The sequence below is a fragment of the Gobio gobio genome (genome assembly GCF_949357685.1).
Source record: "Gobio gobio genome assembly, chromosome: 7".
Classification (NCBI taxonomy): domain Eukaryota; kingdom Metazoa; phylum Chordata; class Actinopteri; order Cypriniformes; family Gobionidae; genus Gobio; species Gobio gobio.
The window spans coordinates 31,973,742-31,995,876 of record NC_137103.1 but is presented as its reverse complement, the minus strand read 5'-3'; the positions used below and the strand labels follow the sequence as shown (position 1 = coordinate 31,995,876).

The 22,135-nt window shown below is 39.8% G+C and overlaps 1 protein-coding gene across 2 annotated transcripts; it reads right to left on the bottom strand.

The window, feature by feature from the left end:
- Positions 1 to 93: 93 nt before the first annotated feature.
- ints6 (integrator complex subunit 6) lies at positions 94 to 21,099 on the bottom strand. 2 transcript variants are annotated; one of them, XM_079822250.1, is made up of 18 exons: positions 20,659 to 21,099; positions 20,488 to 20,565; positions 19,893 to 20,042; positions 17,663 to 17,752; positions 17,139 to 17,322; positions 14,180 to 14,305; positions 12,083 to 12,231; positions 11,623 to 11,775; positions 6,460 to 6,592; positions 6,155 to 6,249; positions 5,953 to 6,063; positions 5,649 to 5,864; positions 4,243 to 4,369; positions 3,883 to 4,025; positions 3,618 to 3,789; positions 3,144 to 3,482; positions 2,706 to 2,799; positions 94 to 1,875 (listed from the first exon to the last, which is right to left on the bottom strand). In XM_079822250.1, exons 1-18 carry the CDS (start codon positions 20,767 to 20,769, stop codon positions 1,782 to 1,784), a joined length of 2,565 nt encoding a protein of 854 aa, XP_079678376.1. In that variant the 5' UTR covers positions 20,770 to 21,099; the 3' UTR covers positions 94 to 1,781. The 2 variants fall into 2 exon arrangements, 1 of the variants encoding a protein (XP_079678376.1); XR_013816922.1 differs by lacking the exons at positions 94 to 1,875; positions 2,706 to 2,799; positions 3,144 to 3,482; ... (5 more) ...; positions 6,155 to 6,249; positions 6,460 to 6,592 and adding an exon at positions 7,038 to 7,218 and having other exon boundaries at positions 11,202 to 11,775.
- Between the last annotated feature and the right edge of the window lie 1,036 nt (positions 21,100 to 22,135).

Sequence of the window (22,135 nt, the reverse complement as noted above, 5' to 3'; positions counted from 1 at the left end):
TTTTTCTAATTATATGACCAGCACCTGTACATGGGATGAGAAAATATTTTTCAAAACTTTTGAGTTCCCCAAGTCAAAGAAACCAGGAGGAATAAACGAACACCCCACAGTACAATACTTTATTGCATTACCTCAAACATCCATAACATTTTTTATATATACTTTTGATGGTCTCAGATTGGGAGGTCACAACACATTGTCTACTAATGAATAACTCTGGTAGTTTTTCCTTCTAGATCTCACAAATTTCAATAATTAGACACATCTGTCTGTTGTATATATATCAGTGAGTTTATATTAAGATCTGTGGTTATCGATAGAACAAAATACATTGCGATGAGCCACTTGAATACTTATCCCTGCAAACTTATGATTTTAAGTGTAGGGGGAAAAAAACACTATAAACATGGTAAGATTTGCAATCCTTTTAATGACATTGTGCCACTGAGAAATTAATGACAGAAAATGTCATTTATGTACATGACTATTCACAGTGTAAAATAGACTTTATTCAAATACATACAAAAAAGGCTTTCCACCAAAACATTCTCTTAAATAATATTTTCAATGTCACCATGTACATATATACAGCATAGTAAAAATACTTTTTTAAAGAAGCCACAGATTCATCTTTATCTAGAACATAAATGGTGAAGATTTGGTCCCTACATTAGGGTGCAGGGTTAGGAGGGTGAGACGCACACAGACCAAAAGAAGCTAAGGGATACTGAATATTTGGCAGTAATGTAGGAATACATTAGCAGCAACTTCCCATGTCAATGAGCAAGTGGCTCTTAACTATCACGGATGTTTAAATATCAACTTTACATCATTTGCGTGTTTCATACTTCTTGTTGTTACTTCTGTAAATTAAATTTGGTTACTCAATGCAGAACTGTCATTTGCAATTTTCAGCAAAGTCAAGAGATCAAAGTTCAGTTAAGTTACAGTCCTTTCTTTTTCACATAACTTTGGCATGGTTCTGTATTCTTAAAACCAGATGACAGGAACCCCTTTTGCTACAGACAAAGTTCTTGAAGCCATGTGTAATAATGATGAGTGGTTTTTAATATAGAAAAAAATTAAGTGACAATTATTTTTTTTTATAGATAAGAGCTTTTTTTAAGAGTATCAGGAAAACAATTTCAGAAAGATGTTCTTCTGCTGCCAAATGCTAAATCTTTCGCAACGACATCATTCCTGAGATGAGTGATTTTATAAATCAACAATGATTTTTGGAGTTTACAAGACTACATTTAAATTATAAAACCTCAAAGTCACTCAAACCTCCAACATTAAAGAATTGCTTTGTAACTCGCCTTTTTATTGGTGTAGAATATATTGCTGATAAAGAACTACTTTCCTGTTTATAATCTTGTCTGAAACTGAATGCAGCAGTGAGTTTGCAGAGGCGCTATTCTTGACTGAAATGAAAAGGAAAACATGTTTATATTGGTGATCAATGCCACGGGGCTGTGAGGGGGAATACAAAAATGCAAAAAAGCTGAGGCGGAACCCGATGCCATTCGACCAGTTCTCTTTGGCACAATTAGATGGGGGAAAAAACGTCTAAGAAAAGGAGAAGTGCGCGTTTATGACCATCTGACATAGAAACATTCCCATACCCCCCCAGTCCTGAGGTTTAGAGACAACCCATCAAGTCCTCATCGATAAAATCAGCTTCAATACTGATAAAAACTGGAGACACACAAGTCCCAAATAACGTTACATAAATAGTGCAGATCTGTGCGCGAGTCTTTCAAGTAGGGCAGATGGAGTGCTCAGAAACCGTCCAGATGATTCATGCTGTTGGCTCTTAAGTGAATCTCCTCTAAGAAGTTCTCCAGCTGCTCAATCAAGACCTTCTTCTTAAACCTGTGCGTGCACACACACACACACACACACACACGGTGTAATTAGTAATAAGATATATTAATAGAATAGAAGTGTAATGTTTATGGCTTAATGCATTGGAAGTGCAGACATTTGCGCTTGCACATTAAGCTCAAAGTACACTTCACTTTTGACTCGAAAGGCATACGTACAGCAAACATGTACCAAAAGTATACTTTTGATAGCACGCAAACACAGGCACACTAGAAAGTTTCATTCTTGTCCAGTGTCTGTTCTATTTCTCTCCAGATGTTAACCAATTAAAAAAATGCTAGTTTAAACTCGTTTAAATGAGTGCAAAGTATAAATAAAAAAATAGGGTTGCAGGTATCCTTAAACCCACAAACACAAACTGGCTCCCTGTCTCTTTCACTCAGATATACGTCATTGCTTACACTGCACGAGTGCCCACTATTGGTGGAACCCTTGCATTGGGTTTAAATGGAACACCCCAAGCCCTTGATCACTTGTGGGTAAAATAAGTGCGAGCAAAGCGAGCTGCTGTTGTGAAGTCAGTCGTGTTGCATTGTTATCTATGAATCAGCCTGAAGTGTGATGAATGTATGAATTTATTGTTACGTCTCCAGTAGTTGTTTCTTTTTTGACTGTGAATCCAGTGTTGCTTTGTGGACCAACTGATTAGTGCCAAGGCACATATACGAACTGAAAAATCTGGCTACATGCATACTACGCCGATAAAAGTTGCATAGCATACATATTGTATGCGTAAAAACAAACTTTGGGCTTACTCTTCTTACAAATACTATGTAGTTATCTACTTCAAAATTTTGAAACTGGAGGAAGGAGTTTACCTGGCAGCCTCTTTGATTATGCTTTGCAGGAAGATCAGACGTGTTTCCAAACTGCCCTGGATTTGCTTGAGGAGGTAGAAGATTTTCTCATAACCTGCGTTAAGGACCGGGTGGGGGAAGAAAGATTTGATGTATGGTGTCATGAGCAATGTCAAAAACTAACAATTGTAAAACCACAGGAAAAAAATGAATTTCCCAAGACCTGTAATATTCATTACAATGTAAAAATAAAAATAACAAAATGGAAACCAGCTGTAACAAGATTACAACTTTTTTCACATTTAGCAAACATGTCCAGTTGATTTCACAAGGCCCGAGACAAAGCATTGGTGGGAGATTATTGGACGCCATCCAGGAAAGAGCATCAAGAGAGGAAATGATGGAAACACTTGAGCAGTGTTTAGTTGCAGACATCTGCACATGTGTGTTGTTACTTACGTCTTCCAGGTTTCCTGATCTCCTTGGTGATGAGCACTCGGAGTTCAGAGTTCAGCTCCTGGCTCTCTTCGTTTCTGATTTTCTTCAGCTGGCAGGGGGAAGGGTAGCGGTGCGGGGCCTCCTCTTCACCCTCGCTGCCCAGAGACAGCTCGCTCTCACTGGACTGGCCGTTCTCCTGAACTCCGTCCTGCTGGTTCTCAATCTCATCCGACTGAAGGTGGTTACTTTGCAGGATCGGTTCAGGATCTGGCACAGGACTCAGCTCGTTGTCTGAGTTGTTGTTTGACTCGAGATGGTTGGTGATGTGGTTTTCCAATTCTGTGGGATCATTATCTGGTGCTGCGTTGGATCAGACATGAAACATGCGTGAGTAAAATTAGAGTGTTTTAGACACTAAGGAACCAGAATTAAGTGGAATGATTGCCACACCTGCAACTAAAAGGTTTTCTCTCCATGCATTTATTTGTTACTTACTTCTGGGTGGCGTTTTGGGAGGTGTATATGCCCTTCCCGGCCGAAGCAGTGGAGACATGCAGCGCCTGCGTTTGGGGGCCCCTACCCCTCCAGGACTGCTGGACTCTCCAGGACGTTTGCCTTTGCCTTGAGTGCCAGTAACAAATTCATCTGCCTCGTCCACCATCATCGCCTGACACAAAGAGAAGAGAAAATGTTATCTGCCTGAAAGTCAAATCTGCACAGTGCTTTTTTTTTTTTTTGAAAGCCTGAGATCTAAAAGTACCTTCTTGTCCAATTTGAAGGGGTTACCGAAGGTGTGCAGACGTTTAGGCTGATCGGGGTCTGCCTCTCTCAGAGGGGACGGGCAATGCTTCAAGTAGTCCTGATAGTTGCCCATCTGAGCTATAGGCACACTGTGAAGTTGATCTAGAAAAAAATATATATATTTGAAGTTACATAAATGTTAAAAAATTACCATGTAAATTTCATCATGAACATAACCTTCTCATAAAACAAATCGAAGTCTGATGCTTCAGAGTTCTTTTAGAAATCAGAAGCTACATTTAATTGAGTGAATCGCCCAGACATTCAGGAAACTGCTCTAAGGAAATCAATAACCATTCATGGCTGACTTGAGTGTTACCTTGATCTTGTCCTTTCAGAATGCAGATGCTAGCATGCAGAAGGTTACGCCTCATGCGACTCAGCTGGTCCAGCAGATGAGCTCTTGGGATATCATAAGGGTTCCGCAATCCTTGTGGTTTTAATGCCTGTGTTGTCAGAGTATAATGGAAAAGATGAGGAATATGACTGATAGATATCTATCCATCCATAAAATTGAGAGACCACTCAACATTGAGAAATCAATGTTAAGTGGTCACTTAATCTTGATTTAAAGGGTTAATTACTCACCCTCATTCTGATTGATAAATCCGAATGTAGTGTTTACACGAACGCTAGTGATCGGGTTGATGTGCATGTTTATGTCACAAGCTTCTAATCGGATTTAATCTTTTGACAAGCGAATATACAGTTTCCCCGCAGTTGTTGCATACTAACCATCCTCCTATTCTTTGTTTTAAAAAGCAGATTCAATTTTTTTCTATTCAACGATCTCATGACCCGTTATGCCATACTGATTATATTTATCAAACATTCGGCCATTCACACAAGGCATCTGAGAAGTCCAAAACAAGGACTGGTGGGAAGTTGTCCGGCTCCACTTAACAGATGACGAGTGGAAAGAGAATTTCCGAATGAAAGGACCTTCATTTATGACACTTTATTCAACAGGAAGAACAGCTCGTTCCGTGCGTCATATACGTCATTTCTATGTCATTGCACATGCGCAGTACTTTCCAGTTTCGGTTTTCAATCCGATTAAGTGTTTACATGCCCTGTCGATCGGATTACAAAAGGAATAAACCACCCCTTACAACCCGGATGAAATTTTAATCAGATCTGGCCAATACATTTCCGACTGACATGGTTACTTTATGATTGTGCTACTAGTCCAGTTACGATCGGATTACTAGGGTTCATGTAAACGCAGCTAGTGGCTCGACCTTAATTTTATGAAGCAACGAGAATACTTTGTGCTCAAAACCCCCCCACAAAAATGTACTTATTCAACAATTTCTTCTTGTCTGTGTCAGTCTCCTACGCTGTTGGCGTAGTAAATACAGTGCAGCTCTTTCGAGTTCCGAACGCCTGCTTACCATTGGCTGACGCTGTTCACAAGAGCACCACGACACGTGTGATACTGACGCAGGAGCTAGCCAACGGTGAGCTGCCATTCTGCCGTAGAATTTGGAAGCGCTGCACTGTATTTACTACGTCAACAGCGTAGGAGTCTGACACAAAAGAAAATAAATTGTTGAAGTCAGTCGTTATTTCAGTCACTTACAGGTTTGGAACAAAGTGAACCAACCCTTTAAATTTAGAGACTTCATATGCATGTGTATTCTTTGTGGGTCTCCTGGTCTTGAGCACATGAAAACAGTACAAAACACCTACAAAGTGTGCAGTTTTTAACAGTAGAGTACGCACTTTATTCAGAGCAGCTAGTTGAAAGCCAGCAAATTCCTTGGTGTTTGCCTCTATTGGCAGAACTGGCCCATCTCCCATGATACTATGCAGCAGCTGTGTGAAATCCTTCCTGTGTGCCAGAGAGAGGGCGGAGCTTCTGCAGCGAAGTTTAATCCCGCCTTCAGGCACCGTCTTTTTCCCTACTGACGCACAAACTCGGTCTGCCTCGACCTTTGTCTGTAATATACACAAATGAATAATATATAACTTCATGAAGCACTTTTTATAATATGAAACTCTAAAAATAAGCTATATAACAACACACTTGCTGACTGAGCTTTTTAAGATAGGACACAACACTGTAACTGAGGCCGTACTCCATGTTGTCAGCCAACAGGTTTGGAGCTCCCATCATTCTTAGTGCTTTCCGCAGGGACTGGGAGAATCAGGATGAAGAAATAAAGAAAATAACTTAATTTAATTAACTTTGTAATGTTAAAATGAACATGAGTGATTCCATTACTTACAGTGATGTAGTAGGGCGGCATTGTTTTAAGATAGTTTTCAAAAGATTGTCGCCACTTCGCTGGAGGCTTGAACTTATGCACAGTAATCAAGTCATCTATAAATGCATGATGAACAGTTATTTGTGACTTATATCCATCAACAAATATACAAAAGCAAATACAGCGTGTAAATTTTGTATTTACTTGATTTAATGTTAAAAACAAGACAGGACAAGAGAAAACCAACCAATTCTATATATGAATTAATCTACTATGCCTTCATATGATAAATTCTGATAAATGAGAAGTTTCTAAATGACACTTACCAAGCAAAGGCAGCACCACAGGGTAGTTATAGGGCATGACAAACAGGTTGACACAGGTGAGAGCTGTGCTGGCCTTCAGATAGCCAAATGGCTGCCCGAGCTCCCCGTATTTAGCACTATTACACACAAAAACCTGAGAGAGAATAAAACGTTACAGCAATAAACATTCAGCCATAGTAGAAATGCAAGTTAGTGAATTCTGAGGGTGCTTTCACACTCGCACTTTTGGTGCAAACCTTGGTTCGACTGATAGAGGTTGGTCTGTTTGGATGATGTGAACGCCGTTTTACAAACTCAGGTGCGCACCCTTGAACAGTACCAGAATCCGTATAAAAAGGGAGCAGTGCGTAACGTCGCTACTGCGGGGTGCGGTGACTGTATCTGCGATCAAAACTTCTCAGTGATGAACTGTAATAGATACAAACATGGATCTCGACTATATTGTTTGCGATTGTGGTGGTTGAATAAATGCCCACTTGCGCAACCTGTGTGAAAATAGAACGTTTTTGTTGTCGTTTTAATAAAAAAACATTAATCCAATTTAGAATTACTATAGGAATTTCAACATTTTCTTTTTTGAGAGAAGTTTCTTGTTTTACCAATTTTTATAAATGTAGACAGAGTTAATTTATATGATAAAAATCCTATTGTAAATCAGTACACTAGATGAGGTATAAAAAAAATAAAAAAACGTGTACGAGTTGACATTCTCTTGATTTGTGGTGAAAGTGAAAAGTAAAAATAAATCTCAAATTAAAGCTGCGAGCAGCGATGACGGGCCCAAGCCGGTGGCACCGCCACGCCGGTGGCATCAGCTTAACTGTGCACGGCAGGCAATATGCATTTAAACAGGAGAATATTTTAGAATCGCTCGAATATGCCACATTTACCGCAGCAACTGGTGCCACTATCACCACAAGCCACACCCATGATGTAATTTAAATCTAGATTAATTTTAATGTCATAGGATAAAATAAATAAAAGTTATATTTTCCTGCTCAAAATTTTGTAAGTCCAGAAGGCCAGTATTTAATTCAAGGTGTTTGTAGTTCTTTTTTACTTATTCACACTAAAGTGATAGTTTTTTGTGATAGTCTATGATACGAAAGGGGTAAATTATCATTCAGAGAGAGAAAGGCACACACACAAACTCACAGGGTGAGAGAGACACCCCCCCCCCACACACACACACACACCACACACACGTGCGCGCACACACTCAAACACACACACACCCAGGGTGAGCCTGAGAGTGAGGGGGGAGGGGAAGGACTGAGAGAGAGGCACTCTGCACATTGAACAAGGTTCACAAGATTTTAACAACAAAAAGAAATAAAATCTAAATGGAGGGAGAAAGTTTTTTTTATTTCACTCTCTGAAAAAAATATGTTGAATATATTTGAAATCAATATGTGTGGTCCAATATAAAAAATAAATAGAGAAAGACACACACACACACACACACACACACACACACACACACACACACACACACACACACACACACACACACACACACACACACACACACACACACACACACACACACACACACACACACACACACACACACACACACACACACACACACACACACACTCACAGGGTGAGAGAGAGACCCCCCCCCCTCCACACACACACACACACACACACACACACAGAGAGAGTGATAGAGAGGGGGAAGGGGAAAGACAGGCAGAGGGCATTCCATAGACTTAATGGTTTTTATACTGTACAAACTGTAAATTCTATCCCCCTACACTACCCCTAAGCCTACATAATCACACACACACACACACACACACACACACTACCCCTAAACCTACCATCACAGAAAACATTCTGCATTTTTACATTTTTATTAAAACATTGTTTAGTATGCTTTTAAAGCTATTTTGATTTACGGGGACACATGAAATGTCTTCATAAACCATGATTATGTTGTAATAAACACCCCTCCAACACACCCATTTCTGAGGCTTTGCCCATTTCCACTGACTGACATCTCTGATGTGTGTGTTGAGTTTCAAGCAATTTCAAGCATGCTAAGAGCCTCAAAAACAGCCAAAAGATGATTAAACTTTGACACACTGCCATGGCAACAGTATGTAAAATATCAGGAATCCATTCGTATGTCTACATCTGCCATGTTTTGTCATTATACTGATGAAGTTTGAAGTAAATCGGTTGAAAACAAGACAGTTATTTAGCATTTTTGAAAGTGACACACTTCCTGCTGCCAGTTGGTGGACACACAAACACACACACACACACACACACACACACACACGTTTGTTTTTGTGAAATGTGAGGACATTCCATAGGCGTAATGGTTTTTATACCGTACAAACCGTATTTTCTATCCCCTTACACTGCCCCTAAACCTACCCATCACACACACACACACACACACACACACACACACACACACACTGCCCCTGCCCCTAAACCTAGCCCATCACAGGAGACTGCGCAGTTCACTTTCTGTGAAAAAAAAACTTGTTCTGTGTGATTTATAAGCATTTTGAAAAGTGAGGACATGGGGAACGTCCTCATATTTCACCCTCTTTTTGTAACACCTATGTCATACCCATGTCATTATACACATTTGTGTCCTGATATTTCACAAAAACATGCCCACACACACACACACACACACACACACACACACACACACAGACACACACAAACCCCTTAAAGCTATTTCATTTATGGGACACAGGAAATATTCTCATAAACCATGTTTTCAGTGTAATTTGTAGTATATTTTTAAAGCTACTTGGTTACATTTTAATAATACATTATTTAGTATGTTTTTAAAGATATTTTTATTATGTGGACACATGAAATGTCCTCATTAACCACTACGTTGTAATAACAGTGTAATACCCATGTCATTATACAAATTTGTGTCCCTAATAAATCACATAAACAAGCACACACACACACACACACACACACACACACACATACACACACCCACACACACACACACACACACACACACACACACACACACACACACACACGGAGAGAGAGAGTTTCAAAAATAACAACACTGCTACCTTTTAGTGAGGGGAGGGCAGACAGAGAATAAATATTCAGAAGAAATATATTAAATAAAATAAATATATTGATCTGAAAAATAGTATGATTATTTTAAAGCTATTTGGTTACATTTGAATAAAACATTGTTTTAGTATGTTTTTAAACACACACACATACACGTTGTAATACCAGTGTAATACCCATGTCATTATACAAATTTGTGTCCTCAAAAATCACAAACAAGAGAGAGAGAGAGAGAGAGAGAGAGAGAGAGAAACAAGTTTTTTTTTTATCCTGCTTCAAAACTAATACAATGCTGCCATCTTGTGTTCATTGAGGGGAGAGCAGCAGACACAGAGAATTTCTGTTCCCCTTTTTTGTCCTTATTTAATCCCTTGCCATGGAAACACCGTTTGAGATATCCAATATCCGTTCACATTTTAGCATCTTCAGTATCTTTGTTTCATGTTGACCGAGTTTGGTGGAGATTGAATAAATCGCCTACGAGGAGAACGTAAAAACTCAGACCCTGAATTACATAAATATTCACCTTAAAACCAAAATATCTGACTTCCTGTTGGTCGGAGCTAATGACTGTAAATTAGAAAGTTGTCCGGCTCGAAGAGAACAATATATGTACCGAGTTTGGTAACTGAAGATAAAACTAACCCCCCCACTTTTGTCAAAAGGTGGCGCTAGAGAGGCCCTCATCCCCGCCCATTTCTGATGCTTTGCCAATGTGTACTGACTGACATCTCTGATGTGTGTGTTGAGTTTCAAGCAGTTTCAAGCAATTTCAAGCATGCTAAGAGCCTCAAAACAGCCAAAAGATTATTAAACTTTGACACGTTGCCATGGCAACAGTATTTGAAATTTCAGGAATCCATTTCATATGTCTCTATCTGTCATGTTTTCACATTATACTGATGAAGTTTGAAGTCAATCGTGTGAAAATAAGATGGTGATTCAAAGCATTTTTGAAAGTGACACACTTCCTGCTGCCAGTTGGTGGCGCTATAACTTTGACTCACAAAAGTCATATCCATGTGATCGGCCTCTTACAACGAACACACAGCTGAAGTTTCATCCAAATCAGTCAATGTTTGCTGACGTTATAACACACTTCCTGTTTCCCTTTTCTCGCCATAAATTCGTTGCTTCGCCACGGCCAAACCATTTGAGATATCAAAAATCCGCTCGCAATTTAGCATCCTGGATATGTTCACTTGATGCTGACCGAGTTTGGCAATGATCGAAACAATGGCCTCGGAGGAGTATATTAAATTCCAGAGCATGGGTTTTCCGAACAACCGATTATAGCTCACTTCCTGTTGGGCTGACGCATAACTATGAGCACGAAAGTTGTTTGGCCCGATGAGATCTATATGTGTACCGAGTTTCATACATGTACGTGCAAGTGTGTTTGATATATGGACCAAGTTTTCAGACCCCACTTTAGGGGGCGCTGTCGAGCCCCCCTGCCACGCCCGGGTACCAGCTTCAGCCCGGCTCTGATGGCCGCGCATTCCGACGCCTGTGCGAAGTTTCAAGAGTTTTCAAGCATGTTAAGTGCCCCAAAAGTACCCGAGAAGTCGAAAAAAAAAAGAAAAAAAAAAAAAAGAAAAAAAAACAAAGAATAATCTGAGGAAGAACAATAGGGCTCTGCGCCCTTTCAGGGCTTGGGCCCTAATGACAATCATGCGATTTTGAAAAAGATAATTTGACAAGCGGGACTGACCCATTGCATTTCTGCTCACTGTCGGCAGAAATCGACTCCCGCATTCTTTAGAAGATAGATGCAAGTGCTGTTGTGTGCTGACACTTAAATCAAATCCAAAGGTTCAAAAACCCAAATATATAAGTGAGGTGAGCAACCCTAAGCATTTTGCCACCTTCTCCTGCATCGTCATTACTAAGCAAAAAGGGTAAACAGCTGCTGCTTTGACTATACAAATGCGCCACAGTTTGGACACAAATAATGTAATGTGAACACAATCCAGTGTCTGGGATCAATTAAACTCTGACCAGGAGTTCAGACCGGGCAATCGAACCAAGTGTGAAAGTACCCTGAGTGAACATGCATTGATGGCGCTAAAATACTTATACCAGCAGTACCTGCCAGCAGGTGTGTGGTGATTTCCTCTCTAGTATATACTGAGTGAGCGGGGAAGGCTCTAGCTCGTACTTGTCAAAGGGCACTTTATCGACCACCATGGGCTCTGAATCCCCACATGAAAACTTCACTTGTGGGTGAGCTGCACGTGGAGGCTGCAGAGGAACACAGTAAACTGAGCAGACAGCATACTTACAAGGCTTACAAGTTTACATTACACTAGAAAGAATACAGTATTTATCATTTAACACTATACCAGCATCAAAGGCTATATTCATGACAAAATCAATAGTAATATAATTGTACAATACTCATGATAAAAATATTATTTCAATTAATTGTATGCAATCATTTACATTACACTAGTAAAATCAACCAGAACATATACACATTACATTAGTTATAAAAAGAGCTGAACAGATGGTACAGCATACACAAATTGAAACATGTTTTTTCTCGTACCAAAGTAGGAGAGTTCTGATCAGGCCAAAAGGACTCGGGGATAGGCCAATGGCCAACAGGAACACCAGTTTTAGGGTTGGGTCTGACATAGATCAACTTATGACAGCTGTGCCATGATTGAGGTCCATACTTCATCTCTGCTGGACCATCTGGGAAAAACAAATAATGAACAAGAAACTTTCAAGAACATTACAAAAGTTACAGACCTTCCATTTTTGAATGGTAATGTGTGCAATTTATACACCTTTGTGCATTTGCTGTGTAAACTGCATATTGTCCTGTGCAGCCATACAGTGTTTATGTTTGGTTGCAATATCCAAATATCTATATATCATCAAATGTCTAATATCCAAATGTTCCCCACTGGATTAATCAAGCACCCATCTGTCCATCCACCTACAGTGGGGAGAACAAGTATTTGATACACTGCCGATTTTGCAGGTTTGCAAAACGCACTTACAAAGCATGTAGAGGTCTGTAATTTTTTATCATAGGTACACTTCAACTGTGAGAGACGGAATCTAAAACATAAATCCAGAAAATCACATTGTATGATTTTTAAATAATTAATTTGCATTGTATTGCATGAAATAAGTATTTGATCACCTACCAACCAGTAAGAATTCCGGCTCTCACTGACCTGTTAGTTTTTCTTTAAGCCGCCCTCCTGTTCTCCACTCATTACCTGAATTAGCTGCACCTGTTTTAACTTGTTACCTATATAAAAGACACCAGTCCACACACTCAATCAAACAGACTCCAACCTCTCCACAATGGCCAAGACCAGAGAGCTGTTTAAGGACATCATGGATAAAATTGTAGACCTGCACAAGGCTGGGATGGGCTACAGGACAATAGGCAAGCAGCTTGGTGAGAAGGCAACAACTGTTGGCACAATTATTAGAAAATGGAAGAAGTTCAAGATGATGGCCAATCTCCCTCGGTCTGGGGCACCATGCAAGATCTCACTTCGTTGGGCATCAATGATCATGAAGAAGGTGAGGGATCAGCCCAGAACTACACAGCAGGACCTGGTCAATGACCTGAAGAGAGCTGTGACCACAGTCTCAAAGAAAACCATTAGTGTAACACTACACCGCCATGGATTAAAATCCTGCAGCGCACACAAGGTCCCCCTGCTCAAGCCAGCGCATGTCCAGGCCCGTCTGAAGTTTGCCAATGACCATCTGGATGATCCAGAGGAGGAATGGGAGAAGGTCATGCGGTCTGATGAGACAAAAAAAAAGAGCTTTTTGGTTTAAACTCCACTTGCCGTGTTTGGAAGGATGAGTACAACCCTTGGGAGTACAACCCCAAGAACACCATCCCAACCGTGAAGCATGGAGGTGGAAACATCATTCTTTGGGGATGCTTTTCTGCAAAGGGGACAGGATGACTGCACCATAATGAGGGGACGAGATCTTGGCCAACAACCTCCTTCCCTCAGTAAAAACATTGAAGATGGGTCGTGGCTGGGTCTTCCAGCATGACAACGACCGAAAACACACAGCCAGGGCAACTAAGGAGTGGCTCCGTAAGAAGCATCTCAAGGTCCTGGAGTGACCTTGCCAGTCTCCAGACTTGAACCTAATAGAAAATCTTTGGAGGGAGCTGAAAGTCCGTATTGCCCAGCAACAGCCCTGAAACCTGAAGGATCTGGAGACGGTCTATATGGAGGAGTGGGCCAAAATCCCTCCTGCAGTGTGTGCAAACCTGGTCAAGAACTACAGGAAACATATGATCGCTGTAATTGCAAACAAAGGTTTCTGTACCAAATATTAAATTCTGCTTTTCTGATGTATCAAATACTTATGTCATGCAATAAAATGCAAATTAATTACTTAAAAAAAAGATTTTCTGGATTTTTGTTTTAGATTCCGTCGCTCACAGTTGAAGAGTACCTATGATAAAAATATCAGACTTCTACATGCTTTGCAAGTGGGCAAACCTGCAAAATCGGCAGTGTATCAAATACTTGTTCTCCCCACTGTTTAATGGTCAAAGCCCAAACTGATAAACGGTAGCTCTATCATTAATAGGCACTTTTCTGAAATACTACTGAAAAATTTAAACTACAAAAGCTTGGTCCTCCTTTACCTTCAGTAGGTGGAGGATCAGGTCCCGTCTTCTCAAAATTGATGACCACACCACTCTGGATCTTCTGCACCAGAGACTCCAGGCACTGGTTCAGCATTCTCTGGGAAAACACGCTGTACGAGCGGCCTAAACATACAGCGGGAAACAGTTCAATTGCATCTGACGTGAGATTTAACTTGAGTACTTAAAATGTAAATTTTATCCACTGCTATGCATATTTAAAGTAACTTAATACTGTCTGCTTTAAGATGAAACCGTTTACTGTGGCCTTTTTTTCCTTGTCAGTTCACTGCCAGGCCACAGCTATTCACAAAGCTGCACACACACACACACACACACACACACACACACACACACACACACACACACACACACACACACTATTGTGTTTAGTATTTTATCAACATGAGAGGACAGACGTTCTTTTCTCTGTAGTAAAGTTAATTTTGTCTGCATTTCACTGATGTATTATTCAGCACACATGAGTCCAGCAGAATCTGCCCTTAACCACAATTCAACAATTCTCTTTAAGTCACAATTCAAACACTATTTCACAGCACTTACACGTCACCCGATAAGTATGATCTGACATTTACTCAGCAGGGTATGACAGCTTTTTAAAGAGTAGGGCTGCCCCCCAACAGTCATCGGGTAATCATTGTCATTGAGAGGAGGCTTGGTCAACTAAATTGATCAGTCGGTTAGTTGCACAGAAAAAAAAACAAAAAACAAATGCCACAGGAATTGGTGAAGTCATGCAGTGACAGATTGCTTACACTGGTATATCCCGGGCAAGAAACCCAAAGTGTGGGAACATTTTGAGAACGACCACAATGAGGTGAAGAAAAAAAGATTGGAAAAAAATTGAAATCTGTGCCAGAGTCAAATTCCACCTTACTTTAGTAGGAATTACATTGTAGCGAACTTTTAGGTATAATGGTGTCGACTATTTATCCCGGGTGCAAGAATTCAAATATTAAATGTTTAGTGGGAGCGAGTTACTTTTAGTTTTCAGTGAAGGATCAAGTTCGTTGTAAGGCAGTGGTTAAAGGCTGCAAAGAAAGGTAAATCTGGAGAGGATGACCACAAACACAGTTTTATGCCAAACGTAACGGAAAAACTGAAAGAAACTGCTGTTGTCAGTTCCACCCAACAACCCACCGAAGCAAAATGCTGTTGCGTACAGGACTGAAAGCTGTTGCCATAGTGTTAACCATAATGCTGTTTAAAGAGTAGACATAGTACCAGGGTTTTTCCTACATTGAACATTTTTGCCAGCCACCAAAACGAATGTGTCCCGCCAAAGCCTTTTGATCAGTTATTGTGATTTATGAGTGATGTAGATGACAGCTGCGCTTGCGATAGGGCACATGTTAACTGAGTGACAGAGAGAACGAGCAGAGAACCCTCCCCCGCACACACTCTCTCTGTCTTCAAAATAGGCACTGTCTTAGCTTTCTAATATTTCACATATTACGTTAATCAAAAAGGTCGGAAGGCCGAATCCATGTTGCACGTGGCACATTCGGACATTGTCCTTGAAATTACCGCAGGGTGTGAATTGCGCTCAAAAAACGATGACTCTCAATCAAAAAAATCAAAATAACACCTTTATCCAGCTTGTTATTGTCTTAAGTGTGTGCCTCCTCGACGCATGCGCGAGAATATGACGCAGATCCGGCGCTCGGACACATGACCCAGAAGGGATTTGTTTACAAGCAGAGGAAGACGCGCGTGTCTAAGCTGTTGGATTCTACATTGATCGTGCTTTCGGTCTCAGCGTAGTTCTCAAAATGGGGCTTAAGTGTGCATTTCATGGATTCCCGAACCCCGACGCTACGTCATATTCTCGGGCATGCGTCGTGGAGGCACACACGGAAGACAATAACAAGCTGAATAAAGGTGTTATTTTGATTTTTTTTTGCGCACAAAAACTATTGTCGTCGCATCGTAAAATTATTGTAGAGCCACTGTGGTGAGATGGACTTTGTAACGACGTTTTAAGTGCCTTTTATGGGTCTTGGGAGTGTAAATGTACTGAATGCCAATGGAGGCCTGTCTGAAGCCTTTCTCAGCCATCAGCTTTCAACAAAAATATCTTCATTTGTGTTCCGAATATGAACAGAGGTCTTACGGGTGTCGAATGACATGAGGGTGAGTAATTAAATGACAGAATTTTCATTTTTGGGTGAGCTAACCCTTTAATTATCCAGTCTTTCAGTTGTTGACAATGTGTAGTAAAATAAATAGCCTAAAATAATTTAGTTTAGACTGGAGTGAGGTGAAAAACCAGAACAAAGTAGTTATTAGCTAGCTGATAATTTTACGAAATTGTATATGGCAGAAAATTTTGCTATTTGTTCATTTTTTTAATACTACTTTTTAATATTGATATGATTATATACCAAAACAATTATCTGTAAATAGAGTGAAAAATTTGCAAAAACAAACATCAAGGTATCAAAATAAGATGAGCAAAAATTACTAACTGTTTCTTTGAATTTATTTAAAATGTATTGTCAGTATTGCACTTGCAGATCACGTGGGTAGGGTACTTTTTACTGTGCGTGTGTGTCAGTGACCATGTCTGTCAGCAACCACCGAAGACCATTTTTGACCCAGGAAAAACCCTGAGTACTTTGAAATGTTCAGAACAATAACTGTTCTGTTAATAACCCTCTGTCGATCTGACTGTCCATGGGTGGGAGACAAATGTGTAATTGTAACCTGTAGTTTTCACAAAAGCCCTGGAGCTGTCAAAAGTCCACTGGATGGCGCGTTTTGAATTTCTCGGTCCAGATAACAAAGAGAACGAGTAAACATTGTTCATTTACATACACTCCCGCCATTGTAACAATACAAAGTTGCACCTTAATTTGAGTTCACCTCCACTTCCTTTTCTATTCCACACCATTGTCTTTCTATGATAAGATTTTCACTAGTTAAAATGCATACACACCTCCGGTGACCTCACACATGGGTGTAATAGGGGAGGAGTCAAGTGGAACTCCACCCATTGGTTCAGGGTCAGGAGAGGCGTGGCCTGGAATGCGGAGCACTAAAGAGAAGAGTCGCTGGTCCCATCTGAAGGGCTCTTTGGTCAGCTCACTGCCAGGCAAAGGTGTTGTCAGGGGTAAATGTAACTGGAGCAGAGAAAAAAAAGAATGAATTAATTCACGTCAGCACATAAATAGAAAAATCTCTGAGGGAAAAAATCCTGTAGGAGGCATTGACTTGAGTATTTCTCATTTTACCAGCTAGACTGGTTACTTTTACAGATATGCAAGTCATACTGTTAGAGAAAACAACGGAAGTAAGATATGGGAAGGAAGGAGCAAACTATATCAAGAGGAAAAAGTTTAAGTGGGAAAAAAAACAAGCAGGGGATAGCAAGGACAAAAGCGAAATGGGAAACCCATGACTAGTCAGGATGCTATCACGGAGGAAGTCCTCAAGTCCGGCCTATACGGACACATGACCCACCTCGTCTTGGACCCCAGAACTGCTGGTCAGCTTGCTGCCATCGGTTACGGCCAAAATGATAGCAGGCTCCAAGAAAAAAGGGTTTCTACCCTGCAAAACAAAAGACAACAAAAATTATAAAACAATAACAATAAAAACTAAGCACCTGCAGTGGAGCTCATTAGACAAAACATACATAGCTTTAAATACACCCAAAGTTTTTGATGTTAGAACACTGATTTCACTGTAGAAACCAAAAGTACTGTACAAAAAAAAAATCTGTTAAACGCCCTGCTCTTTCAATGATTACACTTAATTGCATCTAGAGCCCAGAGCAGATTTTATGGACGAGTCATTTCTGAAACAAATACGTGTACCAGAAACAAAAGGGATCCATTACTAATGCATTCACAATAATATAGAGAGTTTGAGTCTAAATTTACCACAGGTAGGGAGAAGGAAGATTTAATGACCCCGTTTTTCTTGTATCATGTCACTACATGCAGCTCTATTACATGCTAATAATAAACTCAGAGACATAATATATTGCCATATAACCGAAGCATATTTTTTTAAATACTTATTTTTTCTAAACAAACAAACAAGCTGTGGCCTATACCATGAAGCTGCTTTAGGTGGCTAGCCGCAGTAGATAGGTATGTATCAGTTTAGTTTGTGCCAACCCTGGGTTTTAGGCACCATGAAAATGGCTCGGCTTTTAGCGGTGTCCATCTCCATAGTAATTTACACTCTATGGCAGGATATGTTCTGTGTAAGAGATCTCAAACTGAAAGGTTTGCCAACCAATCAGCTGTAAGCAAAGTGACAGCTCTCTGATGCAAAAAAGGTCACTCTCCCAGTTTCTCTTGCTCCAAATTAAAGGTCATTACACAGTAAAATATATTTTTAAAACAAAATTCTGGTTTAGCGATAATTATTTTATATGATTTACTGTACATTATTAGTATACCCTTAATCCATTACACAGGAGCAATTTTAATTGAACGATTAAGCATTTAGTTTAAATGTATATGTAACAAATACAGTTCAGAATTATTAAACCTTTAAAAATGAAAACATGTTCATCAACTATATAAACTAACTTCACAACTTTCACTGATAACTATTTATTTTAGTTGTCCTCTTTCATGGAAAAGGTTCTCTAATTTCTGTGTAAATGCATTTATACAATTTATATTCTTCAATCTCAATCTTCTGCAGAAGAGAGAAATGAATCGTGCTGACACTTTTGTGAGAAGTGAATCTCTGTTTCTCTATGTTTTTAAGACACATGATTGGCTGTTCGCTACTAATGTCACTTTCATGTGAACACATTCCATGAACTCAGGATCAAAATATGAGTTGACCGAGAGTGTTAATGATCAGCGTCAACAAAGCCTCAATGGATTGTTTTGGTTGTGTCAACTCAAAACGAATCCCATAACCCCGAGTTTTTTCAACTACCACAAAACCTGTGTTTATAATAAAATAATAATATTACATTATCGAACATTTTAATTGTATTAACCGACATATCAATATCTACTCCCAAATGAACAGAATTTTAAGACAACATTCTAAAATATGGATGTGAATAGCATCAACTTGAGCTAGGAAATAACCACAGAGAACAAAGTAACACCCTTGAAACCACAGAACCTGTTGTGTGTACAGTACAAACCATCCAAATTGTTGACATAAAATAATAATTAAAATGTAAAACTCTAACAGATAATATTCTTTAATAGATGCATATCCACATGGATTGTGTCAGTAATTTTCTCCTAGAAAAAAAAATATATTAAAAAGGTAATAAATATCATGAGTGATCCAGGTCTCACGACACAGCCTCCAAAACGTAATACATCGATGTGAGGTGATTTTGCACCCTTTGCCGTTTCACAGCTTAACATGCAGAAATACAATAACTGTCCTTTAGAAAACTCCAGAGATTTGTTGACAACCAATTAATTAAAATGGCACTAAGCTCAACCTGTAACAATCTTAACTAGAGCACACTTGCACAGCATAACCGAGGACCCACTACAAAACCTGCTTCTTCAGTTAGTCATCACCCTTATTTGCATACAAGATGCAGTTTACTTATTACTACCATGTCACCAGGGGCCCTTGGGATTGTGTTGGCACAGTGTTGTGAGCCTATTGGGTGCTTGTTTAACTGTGAGATGTTGGGGATGGGCTCATGGGGTTAGGCCACAGACTTTATACCAGTCCCTGGTTTATAACATACCTGTCCATAGTTGTCTATCCCCGAAACTAATCTATTGAGATTGAGCAAATCAAAAGCGGTCCTTAAAGACTGGCCGATCGATGTCAATCCAACCGCTTGCAGGTTCCTCAGCTCGGTCATAAAAGTGGCATGACTGTCCTTCCATCCAGCCTGTAATACCAAAAAACAACAAATGATTAGTTATACTTCTAAAGAGATCCTCACTTCACATCTCTTCAGGCAGACACATTGATCTGACATTGGCTGAGGAAATAATGTAAAGGGCAGTGAAGAGTCCTCTCTCTCTCCCTCTGGGTGGGAAAACTAAGTTAGGTTAGACCCCCATCTCTTCCCTCGAACACACACACACACACACACACACACACACACACACACACACACACACACACACACACACACACACACACACACAGCTCTCTGCTGCCACACTGAACAAAATGTCGGCCATGTTTAAACACACAAATTCATGCTGGGCAGAATGTTTTCACAACACAAATTTAGACGTGGTGTTTTGAAACGCAAACAGACGAAGCGAGCGCTTAAAGTGTCTGGAGTCAAATAAAAAAGGTTTGTGAAGAAATAAAAGAGTTTGTACCTTAATTCCAGCCGGCGCTTCCTCGAAACTCACTAACATGTATCTGTCTCCCCTGCTGGCCGGATCTCTGCTCCTCAGCTGTGGAGAAAAGTGGATGGAAACGTAGGGTTTTTCGTAAGTTTTCAGTAAAGTAAAAATGTGGAGAAGAGCCGTGTATTAATTTAACGTTACCTTCAGGAAAGTCTCAACTGCGCCCTTCGCTATGTCCAGATAGCTAGTGCCCAGATGGGAGCGCTGGTTCATGGAGGCGGACGTGTCTATCAGAAAAAGTAATACGGGCATTGTGCTGATAATCGCCCCTTCTACATGGACCGAGTGTCAGTGCAAGCGGACAAATGCAGAGCAATCTTTTGTTCGCCTCCTGTCGCTGCTGTCAGCACGCTGCTAGCCGGCTAATGCTAACTGTCTCGCGCATTCTTTCTGTCAGAGTGTAACTGTAGTTAGTGTTGAAAGAGCGATGCCTTGTAAACTTAAGCAAACCTCAGACCCTGGGGGGGAAAAGGTTGTTGATTTACAAGGGAAACGGGTGTTGTTGCTGTAATTTGAAAGAAATGCCTAACTTTTATCATGGTAACTTTCTGTTTAGTTTACGTCCATGATTCTCCTCACACTGAGGTCTGCTCGCGGGCTGCAGTGGTTTTATTCTGCGTTCAGCATTTGGCTCCGCCTCCCAAGCCCTGCCCGAGTACCATGCGTCAAAACGCCTCCGCTGATTGGCACCTGAAAAGGATGATTAGCATATTCCACAAAAAAACAAACAAAAAAACACCGAAGCTCAACGGGAGCATGCGCATTTGTAAACACATTGTTTTTGTTTTATTGAATAAACATTACCATTGAACATGCACTTTCTTTCAACTACAGACACTGAATTATGCATGCAAAAATAAAACAAAAACGAACAAGAAAAGAAAAAAACAAACTAATACACAAATAAATAAAAAGTACTTATCAACTTTATACTTAAAAAATGTTTATCTGTAAATAAGGATGTGCAGGATAAAATCAGTTTATACATTTAAATGAGATTAATATGAAACCTTAGGGGCAATATCCATATCCCTGCAAATCGCCTTTCCATTTAATACAGATTTACAATAAGTTTCAAACTTGGAAAGTATGTTTATAAGTACACTGTATTACAATGTAGTGACGTGTTATTGTTGATTTATTGACATTTATTCCTGTCATGTGTTTTTATTTTTTATTTGTTAGTAGTTGTTTGTCTTTGAATGCCCTTGCTCTCTTTATCAAAGTGACAGACAGATGAAACTTCCTGGAAACAAAGATAGAACCCACAGAGGAACACATCTATTATGTTACCAAATAATATGAGACCCTCCTTTAAAAAAAACCAAGACATATGTGCAAGAAGGACATGTTTTTTGGTCCCATAATCGGCAAAATTATTTGGAATATAAAACCTAGGGATGCAGACATTTCCACTTTGTGTTTTTATTATTTAAATGTCGAGGAAAAAAAACAAGAAAACAGACCAAACTAATATAAAGGATGGAATTCATTATTCAGACATTGAACAAATAGCACCGCTGTACAATATGTGGTACAATTAAACAATGCTGCTCATGTACAAATGTCAATGAAATGGAAAAAAAATAATGACGTTCAACTTCCTGTTCTTCAAATT